The 21,923-nt window shown below is 45.0% G+C and overlaps 1 protein-coding gene across 2 annotated transcripts in view; it reads right to left on the bottom strand.

Annotated features, from left to right (window-relative positions):
* abs (ATP-dependent RNA helicase abstrakt) overlaps nt 1-21,923 on the bottom strand; it is a 70,228-nt gene that overhangs the window by 5,789 nt on the left and 42,516 nt on the right. For both annotated transcript variants that reach the window (XM_077643151.1, XM_077643146.1), the window contains 5 exons: nt 21,425-21,578; nt 17,568-17,704; nt 16,346-16,508; nt 9,974-10,177; nt 8,302-8,398 (listed from right to left, as the gene is read on the bottom strand). In XM_077643151.1, coding sequence (XP_077499277.1) covers nt 8,302-8,398; nt 9,974-10,177; nt 16,346-16,508; nt 17,568-17,704; nt 21,425-21,578 — 755 coding nt within the window. The remainder of the gene's footprint in view (nt 1-8,301; nt 8,399-9,973; nt 10,178-16,345; nt 16,509-17,567; nt 17,705-21,424; nt 21,579-21,923) is intronic.

The raw sequence follows: 21,923 nt of genomic DNA on the forward strand, positions 1-21,923 counted from the left end.
TCAGTTAAAGCCGAGTATCTGTTTTGCAGCGCTATCCTAAACTCCTGTGCTTTCCCTCTTATGGCTAACTCGTTAATGGTCTTCTTCTTCGCTAGCTTCTTCCGTTCCCTCTTCAAGTCTAAGCTAATTCTAGACCTTACCATTCTATGGTCGCTGCAACGCACCCTTCCGAGGACGGCCACATCCTGAATGATGCCAGGTTTAGCGCATAGTATGAAGTCGATTTCATTTTTAATCTCACCATTGGGGCTCTTCCAGGTCCACTTCCTGTTTTCTCGTTTGCGGAAGAAGGTATTCATGATCCGTAAATTATTTCTATCCGCGAATTCGACCAATAACTCTCCCCTGCTATTTCTAGAGCCTATCCCATAGTCACCTACCGCGTGGTCGTCAGCCTGCTTCTTGCCCACCTTCGCATTGAAGTCGCCCATCAGTACAGTGTACTGCGATTTTACTCTATTCATTGCTGATTCTACGTCCTCATAGAAGCTTTCAACGGTCTGGTCATCATGGCTGGATGTGGGTGCGTAGGCCTGCACCACTTTCAGCTTGTACCTCCTATTCAGCCTAATTACTATTGCTGCTACCCTCTCGTTAATACTGTAGAACTCCTCTACGTTGCCAGCTATATCCTTATTAATGAGGAAACCCACACCTAGTTCTCGTCTATCCTTTAACCCGCGATAGCACAGTATGTGTCCGTCCTTTAGTACTGTATACGCCTCACCTGTCCTCCTAACTTCGCTAAGCCCTATCACATCCCATTTAATTCCCGCTAGTTCCTCGAACAGCACTGCTAGGCTAGCCTCACTAGCTAAAGTTCTAGCGTTAAACGTTGCCAGGTTCAGATTCCAATGGCGGCCTGTCTGGAGCCAGAGATTCTTAGCACCCTCCGCTGCGTCACAGGTCTGACCGCCGCCGTGGTCAGTTGCTCTGCAGCCGCTGGGGACTGAGGGCCGAGGGTTAATTGGTTTGATCATAGAAGGTTGTGGCCAAGTACTACACCAGGGTGGCCAAATCCTGCTCTGGTGAGAGAGTGCGTTGTCGGTTCTGGTCACCGAGATAACGCCGCACTCCAGGCCTGGTTATGCAATTCCATCGACACGCGGATTTTTCTTTTCTTTTTTTTCTTTTTTTAAACCCGGTGGAGAATTGCGCGGCACCAGGATTTGAACCCCGATCCTCTTGCACGCGAGGCGGATGTTCTACCTCTACGCCACCGCTGCTCCACAAAACAGCAATGGAGCAACAAAAAAGTGAGGGTCTGTAAATAAAATTTTGGTCACCTATCACCTGAATAATTTATTATGCCTATAAGGCCTACCAGGCATTAAATAAGGAAAAGAGTGAGAATTACGCAGCAGTAATAGTAATTTTTTTACACTAACTGCTGTGTACCATGGTACTGCCGCTTTGCACTGCATACCGCTCTACTGCTGCTTCACGCATAGTGCCTCCTGCCTGGCCCGTGCACCGCATTTCGTTCAACACCTCATCCCCGCACATTCCCGCGGCTCCACAGCGCTCCCTGGTCGCGGTGTGTATGCCGCTACGTGAGGACACTGAACTCTCTTCACTCCCTCTTTTCTTTCTCGCGTGACTGTCTACCCTGCTTGTGTGTTTTCGCTCTATGAAACAGTTTTGCCTCAGTCTTCCACCGGAGAACACTTCACTGGTGATGAGGATGGGATTCCAGCAATCTGAGCGCGCAAGTTCAGTCAATACATACTGCCCTGGTAAAACCCCTGGATTCGCTCCAGCCCTGCGCACCGCCATGGACAAGGCAGTGCTTCATTGCAGTGGTGGCGAATTCTCACCAGCCGAGCCTACCGTCTGGCCAGTCTACCTAGAACACCGCGAGTTCTACTTCCAAGCCCACGACATCCAGTCTGATGACAAGAAACGGGCTCTCATCTGCAGCATTTGTGGTGTTGATGCGTTTCCCTGCTGCACTCACTCTGCACACCCACGGCACCTTCTGGGGTTCCCTTTCTGGACGTCGTTACCAAGCTGAATGCCCACTTCTTTGGAAAAATTTCCGTCATAATGGAACACTTTCATTTCAACAAGTGGGACCAGCAGCCTGGCGAATCAGTTCTAGACTACCTTGCCACTCTCTGGCATTTGGCCTGTCACTGCGAGTTTGGGGATTGGCCGGACCATCTTCTCTGCGACCACCTAGCCTGTGGCCTAAGTGAAGAGCCTATCCAAAGACGTCGCCTGGCTGAACCGGACATCAAGCTGTCCAAGGCCATCCTACTGGCGTGTGCAGCGGATGCACCAACCACAAAGAGACAGAAGAGCTTCGCCCCCTGAAACACATCAAGTGCAAAGAAACCCCCAAGCGCCAGGGCACCAAGCCAGCCAACCATTCTCCAAGTCAGCAAGGTTGGCATTGCACCAGTGGGCATGATGCCCATACTTGCTCCTACCATTCTGCCATCTGTCACTATACTGCAATAACAAAGGACACCTCAAGAAGGCGTTCCGAAAGGAGGCTGCGAAAGAGAAAACTTTCAGCCTCATCAGCATTGAAAGGGCTTCTTCCGCAAAAAGTCGCACTCTCGTAGATGCAGCTATCAAATTTCAGTCAGCTGATCCAGCTCAGAACATCACTCCATGACATCAGTTAGTTTTCATTGCGAAAGCCAACACCACATAACAATGGGTAGTGCTGTAACCAACAGTGTCACTTCTCCAGCAGTCTGTGTGGACGTCCAGATAAACAGCAGGCCGCTGACCATGGACGTTGACTCTGGGGCTGCCTGCAGCATCATCAGCGAGAGTACTACGGAGGAATTTCTGTTGTTGAGGCAAGACCTGAAGCCATGTTCTCTACAGTTGTGGTCCTATGCAAAGGAATGTTTAGACACTGCGGTATCAATGGAAGTCACCGTTTCGTATAGAACAAAGAGCAGCCACCTTCATCTTCTCGCTGTTCATGGAAATTGCCACAGCCTGCTAGAAGGAGACTGGCTTGCTGCATTAGGAACACCATTCTGCAGTATAAACCACTTCAAATTGAAGTTCCAGTACCCTTGTCAAACGCCATCTCTGGATACCTAGAAGTCTTCGCCAAAGGGGAAGAGCAAGGACCCCGAGCTCAAGGCAGAAAATCTTTCTGAAGACACATCAAGTTCCGGTGGTTCTGCTGCCCAAAACCATCGACGCTCTTGCTCAAGAAAGTGTCTACCAGCCCGTATGATCCTCACGATGGCCTAACACTGTAGTCCGAGTCGTCAAGAAAACCGGCAAGATTAGGCTGTGTGGGGACTACAAAAGCACTGTTAACCAAGCAATCAAGATGCAAACACATCCACTTCCAACCACCAACCAGCTTTTTTTCGAACCTTGCTGGTTGCACCGTCTTCTCATGGCTGGACTCCAATCAAGCCTATCAGCAGCTTGCTATGGACAGTGACACAGAAAATCTCGTGACAGTCAGTACACATGAGGACTGTTCAGAGTTACTCGGCTGCTGTCTGAAGCGTCATCCACCGTAGCCATATTTCAGTGCCACACGGAATAGTTCTTCATGGCACTGCCTGGACACCACATGTGCCTCGACAGCATCACAGTAGGAGACCAGGACAGTAGGACACCCAGGACAGCAAACCAGGACAGCAAACGCCTACGAGCTGTGTTAACATACACAAGGGACTGGAATCGTCTAAGCTGAGAAATGCACCTTCAGCACACTGGAAGTAACTTTACTTGGATACCACATCGACGTCGGCAAAAAAAGGTCGAAGCCCTGAACAAAGCTCAGAGTCCCAAGAACAAGCAGCAACTCCAGTCTTTCCTCAGACTGCTGAACTTTTATAACAGGTTCGTGCGCGGTGCTGCTCACACCCTTGCGCCTCTTGCGAAGGACTAACCATGGCAATGGCGCCAAGAAAAAGCCGATACTTCTAAACATGCCAAGCATCTCACACAGACATGTGACGTCTTAGTGCACTATGACATGCACAAGCTGCTCATGCTTGCTCGTGATGCGTCTGCGTACGGCACAAGACTTGTTCAAAGTCATAAGGACACAACATATCCGGGCAAGAATTACCAATTGCTTTCGGTTCCCGTGCTCAGAATTCAACAGAACAGAACTACTCGCAGACAGACCAGGAGGCTCTGGCTGTCGTCTCTGGCATCAAGAAGTTCCATGAATTCCTTTAAGGGAGACATTTCAAGGTCTACACTGACCACAAGCCGCTGCCAGGTCTGCTGCACCACAGCCTGATACCTAGCATACTTTGCCCAAGGATGCTTCATTGGAATCTGCTGCTTGCACAGTATGACTACGAGCTCATCCACAGGGCAGGACGACACATGGGCAACACTGATTCATTCAGCCATCTTCCACCACAAATGCTGAAATGCCGTCTACAAATGCTGAAAGTCCTGCTATGGCAGATGTCCTACTGCTCGAAAACCTACCCGAAGCTTTTGCGCATGCAACCAAGATTGCTCAACTGACAAAGAAGGATTGTGTATTGTGCCGAGTACTCAGGTCGATCCGTACCGGATGGCCAGAAAAGGTGGAGGACCAGCCCGAACCTTGTTTCGTGTGCCGCAACGAACTCTTTGCTTATCACGACTGTATCGTGTTCAAAAATAACAGCGCAAAAACTGGGGACGAAAGGTAGAAAACGCAGGACAAGCGCTTTTTCAGAAGCGTGAATTGTTGGGTGAGTTGGTACATGTTGACGTGAAAAAACCAGCGAGAAAAGACGCAAGACCAGAGGAAGACGCACACAGACTGTCGCCGGGAGGAAGACGCACACAGACTGTCCGGCGACAGTCTGCGTGCATCTTCCTCTGGTCTTGCGTCTTTTCTCACTGGTTTTTTCACGTCAAGCGCTTTTTCGTGCTGTTATTTTTGAATATGTATCATCAACTCGCCCGCCCAGCTATCGTGTTGTATCTTGTGGGGTGTCCGGTTCATGATTCCACCGCCAATCCGCGTGAAAGTGCTTCAGTTAGGATTAGGCACGTCCACTGTCATTCACCGTGCTAGTTTACAGACATTATTGGCCAGGAGTGAACCGGACGTATCGGAAGTGAGATGCCACATGATGCCTGGCACACAGGCCAATGATCAGTCGTGTGAATCCACCTTTCGGGCATGCCGCTTAGGCGACGTGTTTACGGGTGGCTTTGTGTAAAGGAGGGCGCTTATCCCGCATACCTCTTTTTAGCCTTGGTCATCCCGCAGAGTGTAACCCTTAAAAAGAAGGAGCACTAAGACCACCGCAGCAAAACAAACGCATTGAAAAAAAAAAAAAAAAAAAACTAGAAAACCAGCACGAAATGCCCCGGTGGGTGCAATATATAGTCCATAGAAATGCGCTGCCGAAATGGCTAAATGCATTGTATCTTTTGAAAAGATGAGCAGCACAAAGTTAAAAAAATCATGAATAAATGAATAATAATAATTGAAGTCATAAACACAGAAAAATGGTTTACATGCACAGAAATAAATCCAAAAAGATAACTATACTTTTAGAAATGAGAAAATGACCAACACACCTTGATACAAATGAGAATAGGCTCCTCCATTTATGCAAATAAAAAAAAAAACAGCTGCCAATGAAATGTGCACGTGTGAGTGCGTGCATGCACGTGCGATATTCTGGTATGGGACTTTTGGAATGGGGTTTCTGGCCCAGGGATATTGGCATGCAGCGATTATGGCATGGGGCAAACTCAACTGGTTTTTTTCAGATGAGGTTTTGCGCTCGGGGCAATCGTGCTGACTCCAGCTGCCAGACAGCATTCTTGTTTGTCCCTTTTACTCGTTTGCATTTCTGCGCTGTGATGCACAACAAGGTACAGTCGACATCTGATGAATACATGCTAATAGAGTGAAACCTGGTTATAACGAAACTGAAAAGGTCTGAGATTTTTCGTTGCATCCAGGTTTTCATTACATGCAGCTTTTGTGAGGAGATCCGAAAGAACACTGCAGGACGGAAACCAAAATAAGAAATAAATGTAGGTGAAATCATCTTGCAAATGTTCACAAAAAATGGCATTACTCGAAGTCATAAAGGGGGTGAAATGTTTAGAAATTGTGCTGACAGTGCGACTGCGGCAGCAGTCATCAATTTGCTCCCATCATTGCTCTCGCGGCCTAACATTCAGATTCAAAATGCATAATCACCGACTTGCAAGGGGCCTGACCGAACGTCGAACAAGGCTGGACTACCTTCCTAGCCAATCTAATCTACCTAAACTGCATACAGGATACGGACCCCGCACACCGTTACTTATATTGGCCCCTGCTCAGCAGGGGTTGGCAGGAAACGAGGCAGCAGATGCAGCCGCTCGCGTGTTCTCTCACCAAGCTTGTTTTCTCCTTGCCACCCGATCAGGAACCCGATTCTAATCCGGTCTATACCTTCAAAAGTATTACAACATACTATCAAGATAGTCATCGCCTTACATCGCCTTACACCACGTGGCATTACACCAGCATGAGCTGGTGTAATGCCACGTGGTATGACGTTCCCAAAGAGAAAGTGCCGGAGATGCGCTGACGGCGCTGGAGCACAGCGCGTTGTGTCAACTGCAGCCGTTCGTTGCGATCGGCGTTCCTCTCGTGTCGGTTCACGCTTTATTGTCACGAAACTTTCGCAAAATTCTGCCAAATTCTGCCAAATTTCAAGTAACTCAGCACTAGCCAGCATATAGATGGCTCAGCCAGTTCATTATATCAAGGTCAACAGCCGCAAAACCTTCATTACATGGAGGTCTCGAATACACGTGCTTCAATGGGGGCAGCGTTTGGGAATTGAGAAACTTCGCATTATCAAGGAATTCGCTATATGGAGGTTCGTTACATCCAGGTTTAACTGTACACACAAACTCTGGCAGGCTTGCTCTAGTTGCCGTTACTTCCAGTCCCCATAATTTCAGCTACGCTGGCAGTACCAACGTCTGCAGCACGTGCTCTCACATCTCCTATAATGAAACTTAACAATAGGCTATGCTCGCCTTCAGGCTAGTGACTTTCTGCGTGACAGTGTATGAAACATAAGAATGCGTAACAAAGAGAGGAAGAAGTGTTGTGCTTGATTGATTAAATACAGCATTCCTGACTGAGCTATTGGCTGTGGCAAATTTTCCTTTCCCCTATTACATTAAGGTGTATTCTGACCACTGGCACTCCAATAGTAATCCTTAAAGCGAAAGCATTACTAGTCCCATTACGAGAAAAGCTGGCAGCATGTTTTAGTGTGTGTACTCGCAGGTGGTACAGAAATCCCAGCGATGGGACGAAAAATAAGGCGACGTCATCAAGTGGGCATATGATGCACACAGCAAGCCGAGCATTGCCATTTCAGACAATCCGATGCATGTAGTTCGTCTATATATACTCCCCACTGGCCAACCTCAATGTGGCACCAGATTTCCAGACAACATTCGTACCAAAACTGCGACACAATATTTTTCCGTTGCATATAGCTCACATGTGCTAGTCAAGTTGGAGGCTAGCTTGAGACAGGGATTCAAACTGACGATATATGTACCTTCAACTGCATACCTTCCCAGACTCTCTACCTCTTCCCTTAAGGTGCGATTGAGGTCTCCACCAAGATGTGATAGTTACTGTGCCACTACGTTCTGCCATTTGTAACCTATGCCTACAATTTCACCACACAAGCCACCACCAGATTATGCACTTATTTGTTCTATACAGAAGTAAGCCTTCTGCATCGTGGACACCGTTTCCCAAACTGACCTGGGGCTCCTGAATTCATGACTGTTTCTCGCGCCATTAGTTACGTCGACAAATGCCACCAGCTTGCCCATTCCTTCACGAGTCACGAGAAACAGCACCAGGAGACCAGCTGTGTTGATTACACACGTATTCCTCATCACCTTCCAATCTCTTTAGTCTGGTTGTGGGTTCTGTGTCCTCCAGCCTGGGCTTGTTCACCAAATTTATGAACAAGTACCAAGGCCCCTACCGTATTCTTCACCAAACATTCCTGGTCAACTACCTCATCACTGCCACCAAAGCCACTCAATTGTCCATGGTGACAGGCTGAAGGCCTACTACAATCGAGCTATAGTCTCCTTCCCATAGGTCACCGAATTGGCGCCCTTTGTTGTACGGAAGCCAAGCTAGTGGCCAGCGCTAAAGGAAGAGGAGGATGAAAACTGGCTTGACTCTCATGTGAACCCTGGAGATTTCTGGCCGTTAGCCGTATCGACAATCTATCAAGTATCGTGCTGCACCACCCAGTTGGATAATTGTCATTACAAATGACGAAAGTCCTGATATCAAGTTGAACTTGCCTTTGCCGCCATGAATGGCCACTGCTTCCACACCTTTGAGCAGTAAGTACTCGTGAATAGCATCTACATCTTGTTTCTTTTCAGCAAAAATAAGAACCTGCAAGATTCACAAAATAGCCATTTTATCACAACTGCTTCTGTACAACTACCGCATCAACTGCTCAGTGAAGAACCCCCAAATGAGAACGAGAGCAAGCCTATATGTCAATGCACTGGCCGACACACCAAACATTGAGGGATGAAACCTGCTCACCAACTGCACAGTGAATAATAATGCTTCCATTTTAACCTTTACTGCACTATGTACCAGTGAAAACAAAAAGTTCCTGGACCTTGCGTGTGCCAGCAGAATCACACAGCAGCACTACCTGATGGCTAGGCACGCAGCCATCAAGATAGTGCCCATTTCAAACCAACAGGGATGCTAATCCAACAGTGCATATGCAACAGCTTTGCTCTCTAGAGTTTTATGTGAAAAGCTATTACGCACTGTCACAATCCGCTACAACAGCATGCTTCAGGTCCTGTTCTGCTCTATTTTAGAACAATTTGTGCTTGGCTCCACATTCCACTACATTTTTCTCTAGCTAGCAGCACATTACTATGGAACAGACTGATGCAGTGGGCAAAGCTGCCGTGCAAGCTCAGCTTTCCAATTTTTTAATATCATAGGAGCACCAACCAGATAGTCATTTAGCGTCCCATGGAAGATAGCAGTGATGAAACGGACAATATTACAAGCATGCACACAGAGCGCTTGCAAGTTGCAACGTCGTCTGCTCGGCTGTTCTGCTGACGAGACACAACCACAACTGTACACATTCTTGCGCATGCTCATAATCTTGTCCGTTTCGCCACTGCGGTCCTGTATAGCGAAACATGGTTGACGTTCCCATACATGGCTGATGCTCCCATTTCCATGTTATTACAGTCGAACCCGCATATACTGAACTCGACGGTGCTCACAAAATAATTCCATATATTGACAATTTCACATATAAAAAACTGGGACAAGCTTGCTTGTAACCTAGAAGCAAGATGACAAGATCTACAAACCCGCTTGTGGCTTTGGTACATCCGCAGAGCTTATCTCTAGCTACACTCAATAACCATTATTATTATTATAGGACCAATGCTGATGACGCACTTCTTGCAGCAACATGCCGCTGCAGGTGTGTTGGCAGCACACGATTAATGGGCGTTACTAGGCCTAACCTGTCTCGCGTCGAAACCGCAGCCGTCACAGTGGCTCAGTGGTTACGGCGCTCAGCTGCTGACCCGAAAGCGGGTTCGATTCCGGCAGCGGCAGTCACATTTCGATGGAGGCGAAACGCTAGAGGATCGTGTACTGTGTGATGTCAGTGCACATTAAAGAACACCAGCTGGCCGAAATTTCTGGAGCCCTCTACTACAGTGTCCCCTATAGCCTGAGTCAATAAACGGGAACAGTACTGCTATACTTCTGCATGAGACTTTCAAGGGGATATTCTGAATGTTCATATAAACAATTTAATATATCAGGGTTCAATATATCCGTGCTCGACTGTACCAATACTACAAAGCACTCCTGCAATCGCATTATGGGCTGACCTGTGATTTGGATGGTGCTCACATGGTCTAAAAAGTTTTGTCTCCACTTGTGCCAACTTGTCACCTACAGGTTCAGACTTACCGGAGGCGCAGTCTTCTGGAGCGTCTCCAGCAGGTGCACAATCTTTGCTTCCTGCTTGACATATTCAACCTCCTGGACAACGTCCAAGCTGGCGGCTCCTGCCCTACCGACATTCACTGTGATGGGCTTCACCAAGGCACTGCGTGCAAAGTTTTGGATCTTCTTGGGCATAGTAGCCGAGAAAAGTAATGTCTGCCGCTGGCCCTGCAAACCATCAAGAATATTGAATTTTTTTTTCTGGCTGTAAAAAGTAGGTTTAGCTAGTATCTTGAGGAAAGACTTTCATCTATTTCTTAACTACCTTTAATGCAAACTCTACCAAGATGAATTCTCTGATAAACTGAATAACTGGGGGAGATCTATAAGACAGTCAACTGAAATTGTGCACACCTTGCTCCAAAAGAGCACATCTGAATGAAGTATGCACACGTTCTTCTAGCCTGGTAAGAACAATGACAAACTCTGAGCGGCTTCAAATGAAACTAATTCAGCAAAGTTTGGTCTTTAACAAATGCTTCAAAAGAACTAAGGTTGTACATGCACAGTCTTCAGCAAACATCTTCCTAGTGAGCAGGTGTGACAGAAAAATCTAACGAGTAAGAACCCATCACGACCAAGCGGTTCACATTGAATGCTTTGATGGGATTTCCAAAAATTTTTAGCTTCCAATGTGCCTTACATTTCCTACTGAAGGCCCCACATGCTTCATTATCAGTTCCCTATTAGTGCCCATGTATGCTTCAGGCACAAATTAAATATGGAGAGAGGAAAAATTATTTATTGCATAAATCATGATAAGTATACCTACTGGAAGCCAAATGTTAAAAATTACACTAAAATTTGCACATTCCCTACATTTTAGTTGTGTCCACATATGTGCACATCGCGCCTCAAAGCTGTAGCATACACAAAACCAAGGCGACCAATGTCAGACATCCACAAATGTCTATCGCAGAATCTGCTTTACATGATTATCCTTTAGTGTGCTCCTTGTGAAAGAGACAAATCTGATGTTTTGTTTGAGGATACATAGGAAAAGATTCCTGCACACCTCTTTGACGTGAAGCCTTCACATCTGAACAGTAGCGAGTTTGGCAGGTTTGTTGGCCAACAGACACTGTGCCTGAAGAGGATATCTAAGGCACATCAGGTAAGCTGAGCTCCGGATTACCTCAAAAGAACTACAGGGTTCCATCAGATTCAACTACAAGAGAGTCCACTACACTTTACAATGCATTTTTCTTCTCGTTCTCCTTTCCTTTACCAGGACAGGTCTTAAAGCTAACACAAATCGATGCTGTTCTCAGGAAAATCTCTCACATAGCACTCTTCACACATACAAATTTCAAGTTACATTTTATTTGATGGCTGCATGTTTTTTTCCAACTACCAGTCACATGTAAAGTGACAACACAACACTGATATGATTTACTGTGCTTCTAGGTTCTACACAGCTCATGTTTGCAACTATACATACCACGCGTCCCAGCTTAAAGTAGCCAAGCTTTTAAAAAACATGGACTATCCCAGCCGTACGAGACCAACTGAGGGTTGCTTAGAGCCGCGTGACCTAGTCTGCAGTATTTTCTCATTCTTCAAATTAACTAATTAGTTAAGCGTAATTAGCTAACTTTCAGGGTGGATGCAGCTGGCAAAGGACAGGGTTAATTGAAGAGACATGGGAAAGGCCTTTGCTCTGCAGTGGGTGTAGTCAGGCTGATGATGATGATGAGCTAACTTTTTTATTATTACCCTGGGGAACTAAGTGTCTATAGAAAAATTGTAGATCACTTTGAAAAACAGTTGACTTGCAGCATTTGCACCAAGATACCGTGAATGCAAAGTAGTTTTTTTCGGCTTTAAACCCTAGCTCGCAAAATAAAAAAGCGTCTACGTGACAATTGTGCCATTTAAACATCCCAAGACGCGTCTTAGAGAACAAGTTGCGTTAACACGTTTTGGCGGGCTAGTTGGTTAAGCATCTTGAACAAACAGCGCGAACAAAGACGAGCACAAAAGAACGCCGTGTCGTTCGCTTTCTTGTCTTTTGTGCTCGTCTTTGTTCGCGCTGTTTGTTCAAGATGCTTAGAGAACAAAATACATTTTTACTCAAGTGCTCTCCCCGATGAGCCTTTGCGTGCACATTGGAGCAGAGATGTGACCCAGCTGCTGGTCACGTGACAGCGTTCTTTTAAGGCCAATAAGTAAAGCTACGTACATTGTACCTTGATGAAAACACTGATGCTAGCGGTTTTTTTGAGACGGTCTACAACTTTTACATTGACACTTTGTTCCTCAATTCAATAATTAAAAAGTTAGCCACTTAGACTTAACTATTTAATTAACTTTGAAGAACGGAAAAAATACTGCAGACTAGGTTACACGACTCTAAACAACCTTCAGCTGGTCTCACGCGGCTAGGACATTCCGTGTTTTTTGAAAGCTTGGTTACTTCTAGCTGGGACACCTGGTATATACCTGTGAGGTGCATAAAACATCCTTGGAGGACTTGTAACGCGATGCGTCGGACAGCGGAGCGCTGCGCGTGCCCGCCCAGCGGAGCACGTCTGTGCGTGCAAAGGGTGTGTGCGAGGCGACGGCGACAAAGAGCGTGGCGAGCACGAGGAGCGGAGAGCTGACGTCTCAGAAAACCAAGGTGTTAAGGAAGACAGTGCAGCGGAGATCGTGTCATTCAAGCGTGGAGATGGCAGCCTATGAACTGAGGGTCCGTGTTGCTGTAAGGCACTCTTGGATAACCTGCTTTAAGCCTCTAGCGTTTCGTGACGCTGCCTGACGGGACCTGGCTACGTTTTTCCTGCTCCTGCCAAGTTCTTCGGGCTCGTGACGGGGGACCACCGGTGTCTCCCTGTGTTCCTCTCCACTCCTACAACCACCGGGCTCCCTTGCGCCGCTTTCTTCGGCGTAGCGACGGTGACGCGTCGCACTGCAACCACCTGCGTCCGCCCAGTATGCTAACAGACCCGCTTCACCTGGGATGCTCAGTACCTGGTGAGCACTTTCTTTTATTCTGTAGTGCTGTACGCATGGTGAGTGTGTGTATTTCTTTCTTATTGGATCTTTTCCTTTAAATTATAAATACGGTTTCGTTTTGTTCAGTTTGATCTCTTTGTTCTCTCCTTTTGTTCGAACCTGCACGTGATAGCGTTCCCCTTCGGAAAGTCGGGGACGCGCTAGCAATTCATGACAACACCCTCCGCCTGCGCCTTGTCAAAACCACCTCAATCCCTGGAACAAGTGGCTGTGGGTGAACACAGGCCAAATCTGGCTTCAATGTTGAAACTATACGTTAGCATGCATCAAGTGAAAGAGTTTCCTTATTACATCAAAACCTGGCATTTCCTCTCCTCAATTTCTTCTATTCCCGCATGACAGACTGATCAATCAGTGCACAGCAGCATGTGTAACAGTATGTGGTTTCATTGTCAATCAAAGGTGACAACAAAAAACTAACTTACAGAATGAACCCAACAAACAAAGAATGGCACAACTCCCTCCTTGCCCCTCTAAATAGAGCAAGAACCCAAAAGCACACATATGCACATTCTCCCATGTTGTGCGCCACACTGAGTATTGAAAGAGCACCAACAAATACCCTCCTTTACTTTTGCAAGAGTCAAGCCCACTTACAACTTGCTGCAGTTAAAATGAATGCTTGCTTATTACGAATAAGGGCAGTGCTACCGTAGAAACATGCATTAGGGCAATGGGACTGCACCTCAGGTACAACGAAAAACCGTGGCAGCATATCTCAGTTACAATAAAAGAGGAGGTGCCTTAAACTTGGCACGCCGCCACCCTGGGACAGGCTTTGGAGAAGTGAAAGGAAAGTGCAAAGCCACAATGAAGTGCATTAAGAAATAATACAAGCATCCACATCAGTTTTTTTTAAAATGCTAATGTACTAACTGGTAACACCTTCCCCATCTGCCTTGCAACAAGCTTGCATTTATGCAAAGCCTTTGAACTGCCATAGCACGTCTAAATCTGTGGTTCTTAAATGGAGGTCTGGGACCTAGGGAACTATGGAGTCAGTTTATGGTCACAATTAGTAGCATAACCTATCTCGCTGTCAAACGCGGTCATAGTATTTCTGCCCTTACTATCCTTGCTAACCTGAATTTCTTTTTCACCTCTGCTCATGTTTAAGAGACACACTCACGGCTAAGATCCAATGGTCTGGTGAAAATTTAAGAGGCTTCATTGTTCATACGGCAAAACTAAACCCAGATTATCAGGCACCAGTAGAACTTGCCGGGCTAGTTGGTTCATTACAGATGCAAAGAAAGAACTCGTTCGGGCGGTTTTTTTCTTCGCATCAGGCACACCATTACAGAAATACAGAAATCGTTTTAGACCACCAAGGGTCCTCATGTACTACAAAATATTGGCACAAGGCTCTGTCAAAAGGTGGGTGCTGCACTTTGCAATCACACGCACAAACTTGTGCTCAGCAACCCGATACCACAGCCAATGAGTGCCATTGTGGCGAGCAAACTACCAAGTGATTGGAGCATTTATTTTAGAGAAAACTACAACTTATTAAAATGCGCATTCTAAACTTTTCTTCAATAACCGATAAAGCGCCAACAAACTGCTAAACAGAGAAGCCTGTTCATTCAGCTATGAACAGCTGGTTCACAATCCTAAATGCTTCAGTTTCCACACTCCTTTACTGAACTTTGCAGTCCTATGCACTGTAACTGGTGGTTACAGAAGTAGTATTCTTTAGGCAGAAGCACTGTATGAGGAAATAAAAATTTCAAATTAAGCGATCATTGATCATTTCAAATGACAGAAATGCCCAAAAGCACAAAAGGCCAGCCAAACTCAATTTTGAGAAATAGTTGAAAGCACAACTATGCCTATATAGTGGACAAGCCTTCAAAATGAATTCTGTTCAGCATTTGTAAAGAAGATGAACAGACAGGGAACCATTTTTTAATTTCCAACAGACAACCATGAAATAAAAGTCTGGCTGACCATTAAACTCATGCTTCTTGACTAAATGCGTAGAAAATTTTAATTTTTTTTCTTTAAAACGGTCCGTAAGGTGTTAGTAAACATGCATGCCAAATGGAATTTGCCTGCACCCGGTAAGCAATTCACGGTCAAACCTTGTTACAGCAAACAGGTGAAAAAATCATAAAATAGTTTGATATAGCTGAAATTTGCAATACAAACTCACACAGAAGAGACGCTATTTAAATAGGAAAGACTTTTTTGAAGTTTTTAGTGCCATTTCGAAACAGCTCGCAGAAAAGAAATGAGCTCCAAACACAAGTTAGGTGGGCTTCCCCGCATCACAATGGTGTCGCATGAAAAATGTGACACCAGAATGAAGGCTATCCCCGTCTTCACCACCTCCATGGCAGCTCTGGGGCACTTTCGACGGGTGCGAGAGGCACAAACGGGTACTGACTGCCTGGCAATCAAATGTTCCCGCTGCTACAATTTCCATGGAGTAGCTAGCAAGTGCAAGATAAAGCATGAACCATGGCGCGAACACTTGCTGCACCACCATCAATCACACATGTAGAGAGGCAAAGCCTGCCACCTGTAATCCAGCCAGCATGACCTTGGTGCTCAGCAGTTCGGTATATCCATTTTGTGGCAAAATGTGTTCAATACAGGAAGTATATATTCCGCCTGTTCATAAAGAATATTTAGAAACCGTTCAATATAGCCAATCATTCGTAATATCTGTGCTTATTATATAGAAGTATGGCTGTATAATTCTTCTCATATGATGCTTCTGTTTCAATACCCGAATAGTGATCGAGTAACAACTTTTGACGAGCTAGTTGGTTCATGATCTTTGAAAAACAATGCGCGCCTAAGAGATGAAGACAGAGGGACATTGCGCCTTGTGTGTCGAGTTTGCTCTCCCTCCATCTTTGTCTCTTGGGCGCACAGCTGTTTTTCAAAGACCTGAACAGTGGCTGTGATGTCACAAGTAGGCTCAAATAACGCGAGGTACACAAAAACTATGACTTAACAGCTGTTTGTTTACTCAATGCCATTCTGGCACAAGAGTTGGAATGAATCAGAAGTTTTTCTTTTTTTTTATACCTCAACTTTTCAATGACTTGGACCACTACGAAATGCTTATGGCATTTTACGCCCCAAAGCAACTCGGGCTGTGAGGGATGCTGTAGCGGAGGGCTCTGGATAATTTCGACTGGCCGCCTTATGTGCCTACTGGGAACGTAAGGAGCGATCAGGTCTACTGATGCTGGTCAGACTGTGCACATCTTTTGAAAACAAATACAAAATTGAGCATCTGTTCTGATGGACTGAAAAATGGACAGCTCAATCTCTCTGCCTGATGCCACAGGGTGCACATTGCCAGACCTTGAAGAAGGAGAAGATGGTGCGAACATCCTCTTCAAAGCCCATGTCAATCATGCGATCGGCTTCGTCAAGGCATAGATAGCGGCACATGTCCAAGTTCACCATCTTCTTGTCCAGCATATCCATCAGCCGGCCAGGCGTTGCGACCATCACATGCACGCCCCTGCACACAATTTTTGCACCACAAATGTTCATACCGCTGCACATGCATGTGGCCACAATGTGACTCTCAGAAGGCACACAGCTGCCTGCTGGCTAGAAAGATAACATCTTGGCTACTTCTTTCGAACTACCTTTGCAAAACAAAACACACTGCTCAGCTATGCCGCTGATGCACCATGAGACAGTGGGCTCTGTTAAAGGGACACTAAAGTGCAATACCAAGTCAAGCTATGTTGACAGGCCAGCATTACGCGATAGCATATAGTATACAATTGTTACCAAAAACAGAGCATTGATAAGCCAGAAAATTGCATAAAGGCAAGTATCGTATTTACATGATTGTAAGTCTACCTGTTTTTAAAAATTTGAAAATCCGAGGTGGAGGGGTCAGCTTACAATCGAAACCAAAGCATGACATCAAAAATAAAGGTGTGCCAAACGAGACATCAGGGATGCTACAGCCTGGTTGCATATTTGCTGCACGAATCCATCCCAACGCTTTGGTGCTGGCCTTGAGCAGTTGTTATGTCAACGTGCAGAATCGGAGAAAGCTAACATTTATTCATGTCTAACGACCAGTTAGAAAAAGCAAGCAAATGTTGCAGTGTTTACATTAATGTAGCAGCTTTGAGGCGCTATGTCCACATATGTGGACGCAAATAAAATACGCTCAAATATGAATATATTTGCGCAAATTTTTACACGTCGCTTCTATTCGGTCTGGTGATCGTAATTTACGCAAAAAAAAGATTCTTCCTCTCAGCAGATTTAATTCGCGCCTCAAGGGGTATTTTTAAAATGTCTAATAATGGAACGAAAAACGAATGTACAATCGTCTATGGGTGGCTAAATGGGATGGCAGATTCACTTTACTATATTTGAGTTTACTATAGTGGGGCTATACTATAATATGAGAAAGCTTACTGTTGTGTCAACTTGGAACTGTGCCTACAGTAATGATTACGAGCTGTCACAAGCAACCTACAACTTTAAACGTGCTGTTTGCTATGTGTTAGTCTAGAAGCAGTCCACAGTCAGTGTCAGTAACTTGAATAAGTACCTTCGCACCACATCAAGCTGCTCCCGCACAGAGGTGCCTCCAATGCAGAGGCAGCCCCGGAGGCTCGGGTAGCCTGCATCCTCCAAGCCACGCACAAAGAAGCTTACAATCTCGAACGTCTGCTTGGCTAACTCTCGCTGAAAAGAAAGAAAACTACACCGATGCTCTTTTCCACCACAACAGAGAAGAGCTGGCACTTGCACTGGGGTTAGATGGAACAGTGGCTGCTCCAAATGGCACTCATTTTTCATACTCGAGTTCTCTCTCTAATATGGATTTTTACAAAGGAGAGAAACTATAGTTCAATCAGAAATTGGCTACAAGTCACAGTTCATTTTTCAAGTCTTTTGTTCCATTATTGTGCATTTCCTTCTTTAGCAATCTACAGATGAGAAATTGCTGGCGCAAAGAGCAAGTGAAAAATTGAATCGTCAATAAGTCAAGACAAGATCAGAAAGTGGTAAGCACAACAGAGGTGATGAAACAGCCAGAAAACAGCAGCAACACCTGTACCTTGTTCGAAAGCACAAACAGTGGTGAGTAATCCAATAACTGCGAGATTTTACTGGGTTCTGCAGCCAGAAAACGACAACTTCTGACATGCACTTGGTTTAGTTCGACAGATAGACATGGACCACGCAGGTATGCAAGCTACATTACCTTGAGAATTGGCAGGCTATTCACAGCATTTTCACGCTAAAAAGAAGCTATTCTGATGTCTACAGTGCCTTACTTATAGGACATGATTCCATGCCAACTCATCCAGATTGTGCTCAACCATGTTCCATTATCCCAGCTTGTTTTTGGCCAACAAAACTTTTCCATGTCATGGCCACCACCTCAAGTTTGCAAGCAGTAGCAAAACCTTGTCTTACAAAAAAACTTGTAAAATATGAACTTTTTTACGTATGACTATGCAATTTTTTCATATGCAGTAAAATTAATTGAATTTGTTTTATTTCTAATACAAAAAACACGGAAGGTACAAAAATATGGAATTCTGAAATTTTTATCAAATTTCATATTCTCACAGTAGTCATTCCCAACTATTTTTCCAAATTGCCCAGAAGACAAAGAAGCTAATAAAAATGTCTCATAGATCAAAAAACAAAGTGTCAGCAAAAAAATCTGAGAAAATTCGCTTTATGAGACATATTTAACTGTCAATTGCACAGTGAGGTGGTCCTAGTAAAAATGCGAAAGATAGTAAGTTGCACAGTACCATTCAATGGCATTTATTTCTGGAAATTTAATAAGATTTTTGTTTTAAGCGAGAAAATAATTTTGACAGTCCCTGCGTCTAACCTCGGCGTTGTTCAGTGGTTGCTCTTCACTGCAGCAAACTTTGCCGCCGGCTGCAAATATACATCGAACCAGCACTCCACTGCTCTAATACAATGGCGCGCTGGGCTTGGACAGCTCAACTTCGGCAATACAGAAATCTACTGAAGGGCATGGTTACAAAAAAAAAAAAAAAAGAACCGGCCCCATGGCAGGAGGATCAGGGTACCCCGCATGGCAGATGCGGACCAAGACTGCTGCAGCCATGCTCATCCTGCAGCTATAAGAAGCGCCATCGAATGCAGGTGCCACTTTTTAGCCCGATTTCAAGCAGAATGGCTATTATTCCTCAACCTTTGGATAGGAAGCGAACTCTGCGGTCTGAGCAATCGGAGTTGAAACCACTCCGAGAGAATGTGCCGTGTTAGCACAGTTAGTTGCGGAATGGAATGGAATTTTTTCACCACCTTACATAGTAACAGTGCTTGTGATGGCACTGGTGGAACTGTGAAGCGCTTGGCATCAAGAGCAAGTATTCACGGACCATACACTAAAGATTAAATACTGACCCCTATTGGGAGGAGAAAACTATCAAGCATGTCGCGGCCCCCTGGCTACTCCAAGAAATTATTCAACAAAATGAAGCTGAAATCACTGGATGGTTTGCAAGAGCACTACCACTGAAAGAAATATAAGGGTTTCACCACATCAAGCCTTTACTTTTCTCAATGGTGCATGCAAGATATATGCCACACTCGGCGACCCAAGAGTTTAAAATGACGAAATGTGAATGAACACGCCAGCAGACCTTTGGACCCTGCTTTGACACCGGATACCCCTTCGACATCCACTTGGAGCGCTATGCAGCATTGCTTATGTGTCTCCTTGACGTCTTGGACACCCGTGCGCGAGCGGCACAAACTTGTTCACCTTCTAGAGCGTTAAGCTCTACTTCTCACATTTCTGGTCTTAGCATTATGTGTTATAATAAAAATCAAAACCCAGTGGTTTCCACGGTAACCGAGGTGGTTACATAACGAAATAAAATAATAACAGGTGGCAGCGTGATGCCCGAGCACCACAACTTGAAACTAAACTATGTCGATCCGGTATATACTATATCCCTGTCCAGCACGTGTAAAGTCTGGCCACTTAGTCCCGACATTCGTGTAAAATTTGTAGGCCAACCGTTTGCCGCAGAATGTTCAGGATGGTGTCATACAATTAAGTGTTCAGTGCAGCATAAACTTACTAGTTAAGTTTGAGCCTAGCTCGCAGCAGGGATTCGAACCGGCGACTTATGTACCTCCAATTCCACGTCTTTATTGAACTTCATATGAACATTGTATTCATATGAAGTGTTCGGGGGAATCATAAGCTTAGGTAAGTTGGCATGTATTCACAGTTAACGAGTGCAAAAAAAAAGACGAAGACGCATAGAAGAAGACAACAACACGACACAAGCGCTCTTATAAATTTCGGTAAGTTTATAGCATCTTTCATTTACATGACAAAAGTTTCATAGCCATGCGTAAAAAGTATTTCTTAAAATTGTAAGACTAGGTTGTAAGACTAGGTGACTAAGATAAACTCCCTGATCACAGGGAGTTTATCTTAGTCATAACCTTAGAGTGAGTCGCTCATCTTATCAGGATAACAAAGGTGTGACATGATGATGCGAGTTGCAGGACAGCACAGATGCATATCTGCAATATGCTTCGCGCTCACCCTGTACTTCGGTTGATATAATGGGTGGTATAAATACCCGGCCCTTATTTGTTATGATTAAAAAAGTTGTTATTATTACTTGCTCATTGGGTGTCTAATGCTTCGTCAGTAACAACTCATCGATAACGCGTCTCGGATTTGTAGACCGCGTTTTAAGTTTGAGGGGTCCATTTTGAGAATGCACGAGGATTAAATTCGCTGGCATTTGGATTCAATGCTTTGGCGCTTGGATTAATTTATGTGGCACCTGGATTAAATTGAATGGCACTCAGATTAAATATTCAGGCGTTTGGATTAAATTGAGCGGGAAATAATGTAGTTCAATGTTCACTCCATTTCGAATGCATGCTATGCGTGATGACGATCATAAAATTGGTTTTTCCATTTTTCACAGCACAAGTATTTTTGTTTTCATTTTTTACAAAGCAGATGGCATAGACATGTCTAAACTGCAAAGAATGTTATGCCAAAAATTCATAAAATTGAAGAACTGAGATTGTCATTGCATAAAGTGGAGTTCTGTGAGTGCGACACAACAAACGGGATCAGAATAGACAAAACAATCATGAAGAGATGTGCTCCACAAGGTGAGCCTAGTCAGAGAACTGGAGCAGAGAAAAATACCCTACTTTTGAGAGTTTCCCCAATATGCAGTGGATTTCAGCAATAAAACTTTGGAACAACATAGAAATTAATGCAAACAAATGGATACTACAATTTAAAAAAAAAATGATTTTTTGGCCATTTTTCACAATTTGAAAGCTGCATCCCCTGTAAACTTCAAATGTGATTATATTAAAAACAATGCAGTTCAATGAAGTATTTAACGCAGAGGTGCTGGGCCTCACCGAAGGACACACGATGAGGCCATACGGTCCCTCATTCTGTATAAATGGCAGCCGCTTTTCCTGTTCCAGGCAGAACATGAGGAGGGGCAGCACAAACACCAGGGTCTTGCCAGAGCCTGTGAAGGCAATGCCAATCATGTCCCGGCCAGACAGCCTGCACAAACATGAGACACGTCCGGCAGAATTACTTCATATTCACAGACCGAGGCAAGTTTCTCTCCAAGTACTATCGGGAAGGATGTGACTGGGTTGAAAAGTGAAGCAGGCAAGGACAACCTCAGGGTTCCAGATTCTTCTTCCGGTAAATCAAATCGGGCACCTGTGCTGAGCTTACCTAAGGCAACGTCCTCTTTGTTGTCTCTCTTCTCATTTCCTTCCTTTCTAGTACCCCGACAATGGCTGCCAGAGTCCTTTTCAGAGTGTATGTTAGGGCAGAAAATGGATCTTTTCACAAAATGTTCTCGGGGTTCAAATACCAGCCAACATCGGGTTTTACCTA

Source organism: Amblyomma americanum, chromosome 1 (genome assembly GCF_052857255.1).
Source record: "Amblyomma americanum isolate KBUSLIRL-KWMA chromosome 1, ASM5285725v1, whole genome shotgun sequence".
NCBI lineage: Eukaryota > Metazoa > Arthropoda > Arachnida > Ixodida > Ixodidae > Amblyomma > Amblyomma americanum.